Source organism: Podarcis erhardii, assembly GCF_964252035.2.
Source record: "Podarcis erhardii genome assembly, chromosome: 12".
Taxonomy (NCBI): Eukaryota; Metazoa; Chordata; class Lepidosauria; order Squamata; family Lacertidae; genus Podarcis; species Podarcis erhardii.
Genome location: NC_138513.1, coordinates 41,092,457 through 41,108,530, shown reverse-complemented (window position 1 = coordinate 41,108,530; position 16,074 = coordinate 41,092,457). Strand labels below are relative to the sequence as shown.

The window sequence follows — 16,074 nt, the reverse complement described above, 5'->3', positions numbered from 1 at the left end:
AGCAAATAGGCATTATGTTGGGGACAGCTGCAGGAATTTGTACACCCATACGCACATATCTTTCCAGCACTGGGGTGGATACAAGCATAGAAACTCAATTTCCTTTGTACACATTTGCTGTTGTCAGTCACCGATTGAAACTGGGATAAAGTTTGGGGGTGGGGGGAAGTAGGATGTGCGGCAGCAGAGGAAGAGTCTACATATTTATGCACATACTATATATATATATATATAGATAGAGAGAGACGGATTTGTATTCCAAACCTTTTATCCACTGCACTGAAGACAAAATTGCTGCATATATGGCGCTATGTAAATGTGCCATTGACACATGCCAGGGATTCAGTGGTTGCATTCCCCGACCTTGGTTGGACCTCCCTGGTCCATTCCATATTAATAAATGCACATATCTGTTTCATCCTTTATGGTGTTTGCCACCTATTGCTAAATATCACAATTCACATAAAATATTTTCCAAAGCAACTCTTCTGGTGTCACAGCTTGGATTGGGTATTTCAGTACTTCGCATTGCTTTGTTTTTCCTTCCCTGCAAGGCCTAAGACCATCTGAGTGTACCAAGGCACTTCTATTCATTATTTACATAGCACCATCTGTGTACGTAGTATTACCGCCTCCTTCAGCTTTTCTTTAGAAATTGGGAGATTAGAGCTCAACATAATGCTTAGTCATTTATAAATCTAGTTTCCTTTTCTTGGCATACAGATTATAATGATAAAAAATTGACTGATGTGTGAATACTCATTTACTGGGGTTTGGTACTTGCATGTTTGATAATTAATAACCTTAGTGGTTTTCTTTCCAACTCATACAGTAATAGTACATTCTAGCATTAAAAGTGTAAATTTGTATTATTAAAAACAATATCACTGCTTTGTTGTTGTTGTTGTTTAGTCATTTAGTCGTGTCCGACTCTTCATGACCCCCTGGACCAGAGCACGCCAGGCACTTCTGTCTTCCATTGCCTCCCGCAGTTTAGTCAAACTCATGCTGGCAGCTTCGAGAACACTGTCCAACCATCTCGTCTTCTGTCGTCCCCTTCTCCTTGTGCCCTCCATCTTTCCCAACATCAGGGAAAATCTTCTCTTCTCATGAGGTGGCCAAAGTATTGGAGTCTCAGCTTCAGGATCTGTCCCTCCAGTGAGCACTCAGGGCTGATTTCCTTCAGAATGGAGAGGTTTGATCTTCTTGCAGTCCATGGGACTCTCAAGAGTCTCCTCCAGCATCATAATTCAAAATACTGCTAACAGTGGTTTAAAAAAATATCACTTACGTTTTGTTTGTTTTTCATAGCAGGTTTAGTACACAGTACATAGGAAATCAAATTTTAAATTCCAGTAGTTCAAGTGTCTGTATGTTTGTGAAGAGATGCATCTCAGTGGTAGAGCAAGTGTTATGCTTGCAGATGGTCCTGGTTTCAATGTCTGGCATCTCTGGAAATCTCAGAGAGCCCTGGCTGAAACTGGAGAACTGATACCAGTGCTGATCTTGACAGACCAATGTCTTGACTTGGTATAAGGCAACTTCCTGTGTGTGTGAATGTGTATAAATATCAAAATTGTGGGTTTTTATGACACACTGATGAATGCTAATATCACAAAATATATTTTACATTTTCATGCAAGCGATCTAAGTCTAGAAGGACTATGGATGTGATACAAGTTCTGTTCCTCTTCTTCCCCCATCTTTTCTTGTTTACTGCCTGTCTACTGTCATAATGATTTTACTGTAAGCTATATTTGACTGCTGGAGAGACATAGTGATTTAAAAAAATCCTGTTGTTTTCATAATGTTCTTAGACAATAATATAAAGAGAGCCCTGTTGGTTCAGAATAAAAGCCCATCTAGTCCAGCATCCGGTTCTCATGCCAACCAGATGGCTGTGGGAACCCCACAAGCCGATCTTGAGTACAACAGTACTCTGCCCTCTTGTGCTGTTTAGCAACTGAAATCCAGAGGAATACCACCTCTGATACTGGAGGTAAAGGTAAAGGTAAAGGGACCCCTGACCATTAGGTTCAGTTGTGGCCGACTCTGGGGTTGCAGCGCTCATCTCGCTTTATTGGCCGAGGGAGCCGACATACAGCTTCCGGGTCATGTGGCCAGCATGAGTAAGCTGCTTCTGGCAAACCAGAGCAGCACACGGAAACACCGTTTACCTATTTATCTACTTGCACTTTGACGTGCTTTCGAATTGCTAGGTTGGCAGGAGCAGGGACCCAGCAACGGGAGCTCACCCCGTCGTGGGGATTCGAACCGCTGACCTTCTGATCAGCAAGCCCTAGGCTCTGTGGTTTAACCCACAGTGCCACCCGCATCCCTTTTGATACTGGAGGTAGTACACAGCTATTGATAGCCTTATTTTCTAAGCTACTTTTAAACCCATACAAGTTGAGGACCATCTTTACAACCTGTGATAGCAAATACCATAGTTTAACTGTACTTTGTGTCCCTTTTTTGTCTGTCCTGAATCTTCCAACATGCAGCTTCATTGGATGATATCAGGTTCTAATTTTATGATCAAGGAAGAAAATCTTTTCTTTCCTCCTGCCATGCATAGTTTTATAATCTCTGTCTTAACCCACACACCCCTTACATACCTTCTCTCTAAACTAAGAATCTCTAATGATGTGTAGTTTCTACATGGATGAGTTGTTCCAGCCTCATGATCAAATTAGTAGCCCCTTTTTTTGCACCTATTCCAGCTTTACAATAATGCTTTTTTAGGTGTGGCAACCAGAACTGCACAGCCTTTGGGAATGCTGTTCCTTACATAATCAAGCCATTTCTTCATCTCTCTCAAATCTGTGGCTTGCATATTTATTCTGCAGAAGTCAACACTTTCTAGTTATCACATCATGGCATCTCATATTATCAGATGTTATGGCCATAATTGCCTAAGTTGTTGTCACACTAGAATGCCTCATTGCCTGTCACATGAAGCCTTAACCCTTAAACAACTCTTTCTTCTCTGTGGGTTTGATGCTGGTCCACATGTGGAACTGGACTTTTGAAACCTCCTGGGAAGCTCAAAATTGAAATGCTTCAATCAAAGAGGTCAAAGAGAATGAGCAGAGTTGCACTCGCCTCTCCCATCTCTGTTTCAACAAATGTCATCATCAGGAACACTTTGGTAGTAGTTTCTAGTCTTGGGATTGGCGCCAAAAGGAAAAGCTCACAATCATGCTATTTGGAGGAAGATATTGGGAACTTTTAGGGACGCGGGTGGCGCTGTGGGTAAAACCTCAGTGCCTAGGACTTGCCGATCATATGGTCGGCGGTTCGAATCCCCGCGGCGGAGTGAGCTCCCGTCTTTCGGTCCCAGCTCCTGCCCACCTAGCAGTTCGAAAGCACCCCTAAGTGCAAGTAGATAAATAGGTACCGCTTTATAGCGGGAAGGTAAACGGCGTTTCCGTGTGCTGCGCTGGTGCTGGCTCGCCAGAGCAGCTTTGTCACGCTGGCTACGCGACCCGGAAGTGTCTTCGGACAGCGCTGGCTCCCGGCCTCTTAAGTGAGATGAGCGCACAGCCCTAGAGTCGGACACGACTGGCCCGTACGGGCAGGAGTACCTTTACCTTTACCTTTACCTTTATTGGGAACTTTGGGGATTGACATTCTTTAAGCTAGTGAAGCAGTCTTTAGATTTTGGTGAAGTCAAAGTTTGGGCTTCTTTTGTAAGGAATTGACAATGTAATGCATTGCAATATTGCATTCTAATATACTTTGAGCACAGTTATGATTAAAAGAGGCATACAGTCCCATATTTTATACAAACATACACAGTATCATTGACATCCCTTATCAACAGTATTAACCTTGAACATTTCTAATATAATTTCTCTATTAGTGTGTGTGAAGAATAGATAATAGCTGTTGTATTTTCTCTATAAAGGGAAAAAGAGTGAGTTTCATTTATAAAAAGAGTGAACTTCTGGTATTTCCATTCTGAAAACATTTCTCTTAAATAGTGTGTCTGTGAGAGAGAAGAGAGGAGATACATTTTTTTATTCACACCCTTCCTCCAAGGTGTTCAGAATGATGTACATGATACACATGCTCACATAGTCTTACAATCCTATGAGATAGGTTAGGGTAAGAGAAAGTGTCTGGCCCAAGATCACCCAGCAAGCTTCATCACTGAGTGGGAATTTGAGCTCTGGTCTCTCCAGTCCTGCTTTGCACAATTCACCACCATACTGGTTCCTGTGTGTGTGTGTGTGTGTTTGTGTGTCTATGCATTATGTATGTGTATATATATATATAAATAAATAAATGTATGCATACACTCAAGTATCACAAACCTTTGATTATTTAGCCTACTGAAAATATGGAATTATTTAATGTATAGTGATTTATTTATTTTTACTCTATCAATATAAAATACATTCCAAATGAAGAACACACAGTAGACCCTGAGGTCAAATGAAATTCTCAAAGGAGATTTTCGAAGGAGCCGCTTTCAGGCAGTGCATGCCTTGCCAAGTTACAAGTGCAAATTACTTTGAACTCCTAAAAAGATAAGTCCTCTCATAAATAAGAGAAAATAAGTTCAGTGTTTGAAATGTGAGCTCTTCTATTTAGGCTTTGATTCTTTTCTTTTCCTTGCTGAAGATGATCTGCTTGTTCTAACATGCCTTTGTTGAGATCTGTATGTTACAAATCTCCATAATCTGTCTGAGAATACACATCTATAATGATATATGCCAAAGAACACCTGGAATACTCTGGCTTTTTAAGTACATGGTTCAGGTTTAAATGGCCCATTGTCATTGCCCAGGCTTGTTTGTATGAGTCAGCAACTGACAGTCTCAACTGAACTTGTCTAACTTGCTTTCTTCTTGCCATACACAGACGCATTTGTATCTTTGCCTCTCCGTACAACATGTTGCATATGAAGTATTTCCTGAAGGCAAGGAGATAGAACTTCACACTGAGGCTCAAACCTGCCCACAAACCACACACACTGATTTTAAACTTCGATATTATATTTCCTGGCTGACCATGACAGACAGATGTTCGGCGGGGGGCTCAGTTTCTGATATTCATTAGTGAAGGAAAGTCACTTTGGACATGTTTGAGAGACACTTCTTTATGATTCCTGAACTCTGGCCTTGAAAATAGGTTAAAGTTGAGCCTTGACTTAAACCTGGTACCTTTTGTTACATCTGCAAATGGAAGCCTGATGTAGGTTTGAGTACTTTCTTGATGGTTTTGGATGTGCAAGCCTTCTTATTTTTTTGTTGGATGCAGGTGGCACTGTGGGTTAAACCACAGAGCCTTGGGCTTGCTGATCAGAAGGTTGGTGGTTCGGATCCCACAATGGGGTGAGCTCCCATTGCTTGGTCCCAGCTCCTGCCAACCTAGCAGTTCAAAAGCACAAAGTGCAAGTAGATAAATAGGTACCCCTCCGATGGGAAGATAAGCGGCGTTTCCATGCACTGCTCTGATTCACCAGAAGTGGCTTAGTCATGCTGGTCACATGACCAGGAAGCTGTACGCCGGCTCCCTCAGCCTATAGAGGAACCCCAGAGTCGCCTGCGACTGGACCTAACAGTCAGGGGTCCCTTTACCTTTACATCCAAAGAGAAACCAAAATGCTTAATAAGAAAATGGTTGCCTTCCCTATTGCTAGAAATTAGGTTCCATGTTATTCCACATTCTGGATGTGATTGCTTCACTTGTGGACTGTGGAGTATTTACTATTCAACTTCCAAACCATTCAACAACTGAGTGCGCAAAGAACGGTCAGCAAAGTCAATGGCAAAATTTGAAATACACACAGCAGAAGCCGTTCGATTTCCAAGACGCATTCAAAAACAGAAGCAATTACTTCCGGGTTTTCAGTGTTCAAAAACCGAAACGTTCGGCTTCCTAGACACTTGAAAAATCAGGTACCACTGTATATTCACACAGTCACAGTAAACGATAGTATGTTCACTTATGTCCTGTGATCCATTAAAAATGTGTGATCCTGTTAAGAATACAAAAGAGAGCACATAAGAATTTGTATGTTACAATCACAGAAATAATGTGTGGACTTTGAAAACGCTTGAGAAAGTGGCCTTAATTTTCAAAGGAAAAGTTAACTCAGCTTTTTAGGATGTCCATATTAAGACATAACAAAAGCTGCTTTGACAGCCTTTTTGGCTAAAGGGCGGGGTATAAATGCCATAATTAAATAAGTCCAAGGAATGTGTAAAATAATGGACGTGCTATCTGCATTTGCATGTGTGTGTAATCTGACTTCAGTGGTCTGTGGGAAATGGTCATTATCCCTGAGAGTAGTTAAGTCCATCTAATTTCACATGACATTGTTATTCAGTTGCACAATTGCTCTAAAGTGCAGTTAAAAGGGGGGCTACAGTTGCATTTGGACCAAGCAAAACTATAAGCTCTTTGTTGAAAAAGCTCCTGTTTAGCATCTTTTGTAGCAGCTTGCAAGTAGCAAAGAGTTTTCCAAACCAGGCAGCAAACTTCCAACTTAATTGAAGTTGCAGTGGGGCAGGAGAGGAGGAAACCATCTCTTTCAAAAGCATTAAAGTAATTCATTCTTCAGGTTAATTGATTTTGAAAGTTCTTGTAAATTGAAAACTGCAAGTTGTGACTAATGGGGGAGGGAACTAATTCAGTACTATGAACACATAAACCTTGAGAAGCAGAGACCCTCTTCTTCCCTTTTAAACTAGAAAATATGGATTACTATTTCTTAATCTTGTTCTAATAATTAACTCAGTCAAAAACTGCCATGTAAATAGACCTTCTGACTCCACACGGATTAGAAGAACAATAGCATAGATCTGTTCATGAATTTCTTTTTCTTCTTCATTGTATGTGAAATGTAATTTCTTCCTAAAATGCTGTTTCACCTGCACATTTATGCTATATTTGAGAAACTTGGATATTTACATATCAATGATGTTCTTTATAACTCATCTTTGTTTAATTGTATTAACCAGGGAAGCTGCAATGCATTTTATTGGCTTCATAAAGAAAAGTTGTTTTGGATTTCTTATTCAGTTGCAATGAATGCACGCTACATCAAGATTTAATTAAGTATTTAATTAAGGGAAGAGTTAGTGATTGTAAAGAGTTCAACATGTGCTTATTCCTTATAACAATAACTTGATACAAGTTAGGGGAAAGTCTTAGAATCCTTTCCAGCTGAACCGGTAAGATGATGTTACAAGTTTTATATGAAATGTAAGAGAATATGCACAAATGAAATACTTGTTGAGGCACATAATTAAAAGATGCTTTCATCTGGAAACCAAGCAGAACATAAGATAGACCCAGAGGCTGCTTAATAACATACCCAGTCCAGTATGCAGTTCTCACAGTTTGGCCAACCAGATGTCTATGGGAAGCCCGAAAGCAGGCCCTCAGTGCAACAACCCTTTCCCCACCTGTGATTTCCAGCAACTGGTATTAAAACTGGTTTACTGACTTTGGTAGTAGAGGTAGAACCTAGCCATTGTAGCTAGTAGCCAGTGGTAAGATTACCTCTCCTGAATTTATCTAATCTTCTGAAGCCACCCAGCCAGTGCCCATCACTACCTCTTGTGGGAATGATTTCCATTAAATACCATATTTTTCGCTCTATAAGACGCACCAAACCACAAAACGCACCTAGTTTTTGGAGGAGAAAAACAAGGAAAAAAATATTCTGAATCTCAGAAGCCAGAACAGCAAGAGGGATCACTGCACAGTGAAAGCAGCAATCCCTCTTGCTGTTCTGGCTTCTGGGATAGCTGCGCAGCCTGCATTCGCTCCATAAGACGCACACACATTTCTCCTTACTTTTTAGGAGGGAAAAAGTGAGTCTTATAGAGCAAAAAATACAGTATGTGCTGTATACAGGACTTCCTTTTCTTTGTCCTGAACGTTCCAACATTCAGTTTCATTTCATCTCCCTGAGTTCTTCTAGTGTTACGAATGGGGGAGAAAAACATTTATAATCACTTTTACATTACATTACACCTGTACCATGTTTCTTCTTACTCACCTTTGTGCTCAACTAAAAAGGCCAAAAGGTTGTAGCCTTTCTTTGTGGTGGAGTCGCTCCATCCTCTTCATCATTTTGGTCGCCCTTTCCTGAACCCTTTCCATCACTGCAACATCCTTTCTAAGGTGAGGCAACCAAACCTGTTTGCAGTGTTCCATGTGACTAGATATGTATAATGGCATTATGAGATCAGTTTTATTTTCAATCCTTTTCCTAATGATCCCTAACATGGAATTCAGCTTTTTCACAGCTGCCACACACAGTCAACATCTTCATTGAGTATCCACTATAACTCCTGGCCACTGCCAGTTCAGACCTCATTAGTGTATATGTGACATTTAGATGATTTTTTTTTTGGTCCCAATATGCGTCACTTTACACTTGCTTACACCGAATTGCATTTGCCAATTTACTTCCCATCAATTCAGTTTGGAGAGATGCTTTTAAGCTCTTTGCAATCCCTTTTTGTTTTAACTCCCAGGCAACTTGGTATCATCTGCAAACTTGGCTGCTTTGCTCTTACCCTAACTCTAGATCATTTATGAATAAATTAAAAAGCACATGTCCCTGTACCAATCACCGAGGACTCCATTTTATACATCTCTACATCTGCAGAACTGTCTATTTATTCCTGATCTCTGCTTCCTGCCTTTTAACCAATTACTGATCCACAAGTGGACCTATCATTTCATTCCATGAGTGCTAAGCTTATTCAGGTGTCTGGTATGGCACTTTGTCAAAAAGCCTTCTGAAAACCTAAGTATGCAATGCCATCTGGATCACCTCGTATCTCTTTGCTTGTTCACACTCTCAAAGAACTCTTATAATTTTGTGCTTGTATTCACAACAGCTTCAGTGCAAACAGGGTACTCATACATATGATGTAGATGCCTTATTCAAGTGCACTATTGAGAGAGCATTTGTGCGCAGTAGATACACTAACACAGATGTGCATTGTGTGGAAGACGTATACCTTCATGCATGTAGAAGCTCCATTATGTGTTATAATTCAATTCAAGGTGAAGTGTTTGTGTTTGCTTTGCTTTCCATTAATAATACTATTCATTTTTTGACAACTCGCTACTGTAATTTGGGGAAACTTCTCTGGACTATGAAAGGGGCTGGCTTTTGTGTCAGTTCATTGATTACAGTGAAAGTTGCTAAGTACACTTTCAGGTAATGTGATTTGCTTCCTAAGAACATTGAAACAATCACATCACTGTAACACGTTAATAACGTAGACCCAAATTTTTCTTTTAGTTATTTATTAAATTTCTATACTGCCCTTCATCCGAGGATCACAAGGTGGTTTACAATATATAACATATAACATAACATATTAAGAAATAAAAGGAATATGCAACTGATGTACAAGATTTACAGGTCAGCTATCACCAGTCCCAACTTGCCAAGGCTTCTGCATATCCCTCATTCATTTTAATGGCATGAGATGGTAATCATGTGATAGTCCAGTGTTTGACATCTTCCTTTATTTTCCCACCATCAAAATTGTGCCCTGAAGTTTAATTTCCCATCGGTTTTTCTTGGCCATTTTGACAAGTTTGAACACCAGGCTATAGGGATCCCTGTGATCCTAAAGAGCTGCTGTTTCCCTCTTTTTCTGTGGTATCCTATCGCCAGTGACGACACGACTAAGATACTTTCTCTCAGGCATCAATCCCCTGTGGGACTTGGTGCTATTTTTCTAGAAAAAGAGGTCCCGAAACTCACCGTGAACGCCTCCCTTGTTCTCTTTTATAATGGCAATGGCAGCCACCAGAGAGGTGTCGGAACTGAGTTCTGGTGGGCTCCAGCTGAAAAAAGAGCCCTGGACTTAGGCATCTTAAACACGCAGCAGTTAGGCCACATGGGGATTTGTTGAAGCCTTGGAGCTGTAGCTCCAAGGATGTGGGTGGCGCTGTGGGTTAAACCACAGAGCCTAGGCCTTGCCGATCAGAAGGTCGGCGGTTTGAATCCCCGTGACGGGGTGAGCTCCCGTTGCTCAGTCCCTGCTCCTGCCAACCTAGCAGTTCAAAAGCATGTCAAAGTGCAAGTAGATAAAAAGGTACCACTCCGGCAGGAAGGTAAACGGCATTTCCGTGCACTGCTCTGGTTCGCCAGAAGCGGCTTAGTCATGCTGGCCACATGACCCGGCCAATAAAGCGAGATGAGCGCCGCAACCCGAGTTGGTCACGACTGGACCTAATGATCAGGGGTCCCTTTACCTTTACCTTTACCTTTACCTTTACCTTTACCTTTACCTGGAGCTGTAGCAATTTGCAGGGGGGCAGGCAGAAAAGCACAGCCCTTTGTAATACAGAGATGCCTCGGATGCAACAAGGAAGTCCTCTTCTGTAGCCATTTCATGCCTTCCTCTGCATCTTCACAATAGGCACGTGAAGTAGGTTAGGCTGAGAACTGGTGAGCAAAAGCAGTGATCCCCAAGTTTAAAATATGAAGCTATACATGCTCAAATATTTTCTTTCCATTTAGCGGTTGGGGGTGGGGAGCAGAGGTGTTTGTTTTGCTCAGCTGTGAAGCTCTACAGGCTGAAAGCTTTTTTCGTAGTCCATGTAAGCATATATCAAAGTAAATTTATTAGTCTTTAAGATACCACAAGTGATTCTGTAGTACGTTATTTGTGTTTTCCTTTCTGAGGTTGGGGGAAGGGGGACCCTATTTTTATAAGTTGCTTTGGGTCACTTTTATGAAATAAAGAGGCTAATTAATGCAAGCTGTTGTATGTTGTATTAAGTGCCTTCCAGTAGCACCTTAAAGACCAACTAAGTTAGTTCTAGGTATGAGCTTTTGTGTGCATGCACACTTCTTCAGATACACTGAAACAGAAGTCACCAGACCCTTCTATATAGTGAGAAGGTGGGGAGGGGTATTACTCAGAAGGGTGGTGGGATTGGGTGATTGGCAGATAGCTGTGATGAGCCTGTTGACGACTCTTAACGACTGCAATAGGTCTTACAGGAAAAAGCAAGGGGTGAGAATTTCAGAAATAGGGGTGAGAATTTCAGAAATTTCAGAAATAGACTGGAAAGAGAAGCTGCTGAATTGCAACTTATTACCAAACTTAAAACCATGGAGAGACCTGGTCTGAACAAAGACATTGGATTCTTATCTCATTATACATGACAAAGCCATTTTTCACCTTCTCACCCCTTGCTTTTTCCTGTAAGACCTATTGCAGTCGTTAAGAGTCGTCAACAGGCTCATCACAGCTATCTGCCAATCACCCAATCCCACCACCCTTCTGAGTAATACCCCTCCCCACCTTCTCACTATATAGAAGGGTCTGGTGACTTCTGTTTCAGTGTATCTGAAGAAGTGTGCATGCACACGAAAGCTCATACCAAGAACTAACTTAGTTGGTCTTTAAGGTGCTACTGGAAGGAATTTTTTTATTTTGTTTTGACTATGGCAGACCAACACGGCTACCTATCTGTAACTGGTATTAAGGGAAAAAGGCAGGATAGAAATAATAATAATAATAATAATAATAATAATAATAATAATAATAATAATAAAAATAATATTATTATTTAGGGGCAGGTGGGGCTCATCAACCAGGGAAAGTAGCACATCTTGAAACCTCCACTTCCTTGCAGGATATCTTCAGGAAAAGAAAAGGCTAAGGCGTAAACGCTACATAAATTGTCCCTAAGATGGTTGGATTGTTTCCTTGCATTCCTCATTTTGGCAAGTCCTGCAGCCAAGCTGGTGCCAAACATTTCTGCTTTCCTTTGGACCACATCAGCGAGGCAGAGAGGGGGTTATTTTCTTCTGGGCAGCCCAAGACCACCAGACACACTGCCCATGTTTGCGCCCCAAGGAGGTCACTTTGGTGCTGCTAATGCAGTGGTTTGACTGGAGTCACACTCCATTGTCTCTTGAGACAGACAAATGCAAACAACAACCACTATTTATTATTATCATCACCACCACCACCACCACCAATATGCAAATGTTGTGTTGCTATTGTTTTGGGAATTGCATCCGGTCTCCAACCACCTTTATCCTGCCCTGGAGACATTCAAGAATTTAAGGTTTGAATTCTCCTGTCATATTGCTCTTCCCAGTAACATTGCTAGTTCAGCTGTGGGCTGAGCAGCAACTCTGCAAAGAGGCAGAGAATTCTATGGCTTCTATGACTGTGGTGGAGCAATAGGAAGAAGGTTGTTCTCCCATTGTGCCAGGATAATTGGCTGTTTGGCTTGTTAATCCCGAGTTTCACTTAACTAAGTTGTTTCTCCTCCGCACCTGACAGAGAAGAATGTCTTTCTAAACCTTTGATAGCTGTTCTTTTGATTGCAGATAACTTCAAATGAGAAGCACTCTGAAAGCCTGAAGAATGATGGAGAAATGCTTGTTCGCACACTAGAAAGATTGGTCCAGACTGCCAGGTGAGTTCCCCTTAGGCTTCCTGGAATTTCCAGGCTGTGTGTACATTCCTCCCCTTTCATCTGTCTGCAATCACCTCCCGCACTACAAGCTTCTTGTATTACCAGCCCACCCCCTCCTACACAATACTACCATCAAAATTCCTTTCATTCAAAGCTTTCTAGCTTTCTCTCTCAGCTACTTTTCTTTGGATCCTCTGATGTGGCAGACCAGAGCTATGTGGCACATTTCCTTTCCTTTCTTTCCCTTCCAACATTGCACCGCACACCCCCATACTAGTCTGAGAGTCCTGCATGCTGCCTGTGCCTTCTTTGAGACCAATGGCAGTAGGGGGTCTTTAAATCCTTTGAGGTACACAGAATGGTGTGTCTTCTTGCAAAGTAAATATGTGAAGACCTGGATGTCCGCTGATAGTTCCCAGTCATCCAGATCTGCTAATGCAAGCAGTGTCTTATTCCATAGCAGCTAAATCCTAAATCCTCATGGCAGCACACAACCGCCAACGCTTGCTTTTAGGATTGCTGCTAGTTAAGTCAGCCACTCTTTGCCACAATAGTTACTGTCAGCCACTGTTACTGCAGTAAGGCATGGCAGCTGCTGAGCCCACAGTAGAGCAGGAGCCAAGTCCTGGCGCCTGCTTGGCTGAGCTAAATGTTCCCTTCCTTGTGGGAGGACACCTAAGTCTGATTCTGCCGGGGTCGTTGCCGTAGGATCAGCTGAATGACATATTCCAGAAGATTTAAGTGTGTGGATTCCAATTAGGGATATTATCTGAAAACCTCCATGCAAATACTTGTACTAATACTTCTGAAATTGTGCTATACTAACACGTGGGCCTTGACTCTTTTATCCGTACTGTATGTATTTTTGTTGCCCATTTGTGGGGAGGAAACAGGAAGTGGCTTGGACAGAAGCTGTTTCAGATTGATTCCTCCTCCATCCCTAATCCCTAACCCTAATAACCTAATTGTGGTTATGTATATCTCATTTCCCTTAGTTTCAACAAAATGTTTACTCTCGATTTTCAGAGAAATGGCTGTTAACTGGGTATTGGCAGTGGACATGTGCTCAGATCTTAGTGGAGTCATGACTTAGGCGTGTCACATTCTCTTTGCCCCAGTTTCCTGTCTGTAAAATGAGAATCTCAGTTTACTGCATCTCATTATTAAAAACATCTTTATAATTTCTACCAGTCTTTAAAGCATATTACCCACTGTGTTTGCCTTAGGGTGGGATATAGATTTAATACATTGATTAAAGAAAATCTCTGCTTTGTCATGAACTTATTGGCAGCCTTGGGCACGGCACCACTTTGAGTCATTCCCCGTTGCATTGCTCATCTGGTACACAAAACTAGCAAGACGTGTGGCGCTGCACCTCCTGATAGGCTGTGCTTCCCCATGACTAGTAATTCTAGTTTCTCTTGTGGCTAAGTAGCCAATAATTTTTTTCAGTGAGCACTTAATTCCAATGAGCATTGGCTTTTTAGGATTCTGTATCAAGGCCTTATGAAGCAAAACCTCTTTGGTTTAGATAAGCAGGGCTCTTTCAAGTCTTCTTGCCCCCCCCCCCCGAGCTGCCCTGTCTCTACTGCAGATAGGCAGTTCTTTTTCTCTGTAGAAATATCTTTTTGAAGTGCTTTTGGTACCTTTTTTACCTTCTGCCTTGCCCCCCCCCCCCGCACATACATGCATGTACTTCATTGGGTTGTAGTCTCTTCCCTTGTTTTTTATAGTGCCCTTCATCTGTGCTCTAGAGGTGTTAATAGCCTCTTGCTGTTTTTAAAAATGTTGTGCAAGTATGGTTTGATTCCTGCTTATGCCTGAAGACCATGAATCTAAAAAGCAGGCAGCACCCCAACTTTGATCTAAGCCGACTTGCCTTTTCAGCTAAGCCATTTGCCTGCATTCCTCTATTACATGAGTAGTTATTGACTCAAGTTATTGGCAACACATTTTCAAACGACATAATTTGTGTGGATTATGTAGGTCAGGGGGTGGGCAACTGTCGGACTCTTAATTCCTACTGGTCCCAGGAACTATTGCCAATGGTTAAGCATTGTGGGGGTTGTAGCAACAACTGGAGGGCCACAGGTTTTCCATCTCAGCATTAAGAATAATAATCTAATTTTATTTTTTGTACTGCATTCATCTGACTGGGTTGCCCGCAGATTACATTATGTGGATATTAGGTTTGTACAAAGTACATTGATTGTTTACATTTTAGGGGATGATTTCCAGGCAGAGCTGCTGAAGAAGCCTATGGGGAACCAAATGCTTTCTCCTAATCCTTACCCTAAACACCAGTTCCATCCCACTTTTGATGCCTTTTTTCCATTTTTGTCATTGTTACTACATCCATTTTCTGCTAGTTTTCCACATGAGTATCAAAAGCGTTAGGGTTTGCCTACTATGCCTCAATTGTCTTTTTTTCCTGCTTCCCTACATGCATTTTATGACTCTGCTCAGGTGCTGCCAACATTCATCTCTCTGTCGCCCTACACACCCCAAATTCTCTTTTCTCTTCCACGAGAACCAGGTACTTTCCCTGGGTTAGCTACCAATTAATCTGTGTTGCAACTGACATAAGAATCACTCTAGGCTGTTTGGCCAAATGCTGTAACTATATTATGCTTATTATGCTACATGAGCTCACCAGGAAAAGAGCAAATCATTCTGCCTAGATTTTAGAGCACCGAAACAATTTTGCAGAGGGACAATGGCTTTTTAAAGGCAGGAAAATTTCTTTAACAGATAATGTGGCAGCTGTGGGTCAAGATGGTATATGGAATGAAACCTGCTCTTAGTTCTCTGTCATTCCTCTTGCTGTATGATGCTAAACTGGTTTCCCTCTTCTCATTTTTAGCTTCCACGCTGATATGGCGATTGCTTCCTTGGCAAATGAAATCCTCAAGAAAATTGAACACTATCAAGGCTCATTCAGCTAAGACAGTTGTTGCTTTAGAAACAGCTTAAGTGAGAGTAATGAGAATTTTTATTTATGCTATCATTTGTTTTTTTTCCTAAAGGCTGTGATGAGTAACTGGAATCAGTTTTCATGGCTCTGAATTATATCTAGGTTCAACCGAAATATTTAAAAACCCACCTGTTTTATGTGTGTAATATAATGAGCCCCATTAATTGCAGAACCATCTTTTCTCACCTAACAGTGTTAGTTCTCCTACCTTTCTGCTGAGAGCACAAAATATGAGATTGTTGAAGAGAGTCTTATGTCTTTTGCTGTTCCAAATATAAGTGACTATTGCAAGTGGGGGAGGAACAGGAATAATGCACACCTGCAGTTGCCTAGCTTCAAACTTCGCTTTCATTAGTCATACTAGAGGGGCGCTATGAGTATTAGAAGATGGGTACAGCTTTAAAAAAACTGCTTACCTAGGAGCCCTGCTGCCTACACATTTCCCCTAACCGTTTAATCAAGCCATTTAGAAAATGAAGCAAGTTAATGGTGTGTTGGTAATGCAGTAAAAGTAGGCAGCCAACAGATATCCTGGCAGCATAACAATGTACAATCACCACCAGTTAAGCCAAATCCTGTATAATTTTAAATTTGCATGTGTTTCCATTAGTAATCTTTGCTCAAACACAAGTCAATTTAAAAGCTCTTTTCCCCCCAGGAAATTTGGG

The 16,074-nt window shown here is 41.4% G+C and overlaps 1 protein-coding gene across 5 annotated transcripts in view; it reads left to right on the top strand.

Annotated features, from left to right (window-relative positions):
* Window positions 1–15,908, top strand: part of ULK4 (unc-51 like kinase 4) — a gene marked incomplete at its 3' end in the record, with an annotated part of 163,482 nt that extends 147,574 nt beyond the window's left edge. For 4 of the 5 annotated variants that reach the window (XM_081881893.1, XM_081881895.1, XM_081881892.1 and 1 more), the window contains exons 36-37: window positions 12,344–12,432; window positions 15,296–15,908. In XM_081881893.1, the coding sequence (XP_081738019.1) occupies window positions 12,344–12,432; window positions 15,296–15,377 (171 nt within the window). Of the gene's footprint in view, window positions 1–12,343; window positions 12,437–15,295 lie in introns of those variants that run through there. The other variant, XM_081881896.1, reaches the window with a different exon arrangement.
* Between the last annotated feature and the right edge of the window lie 166 nt (window positions 15,909–16,074).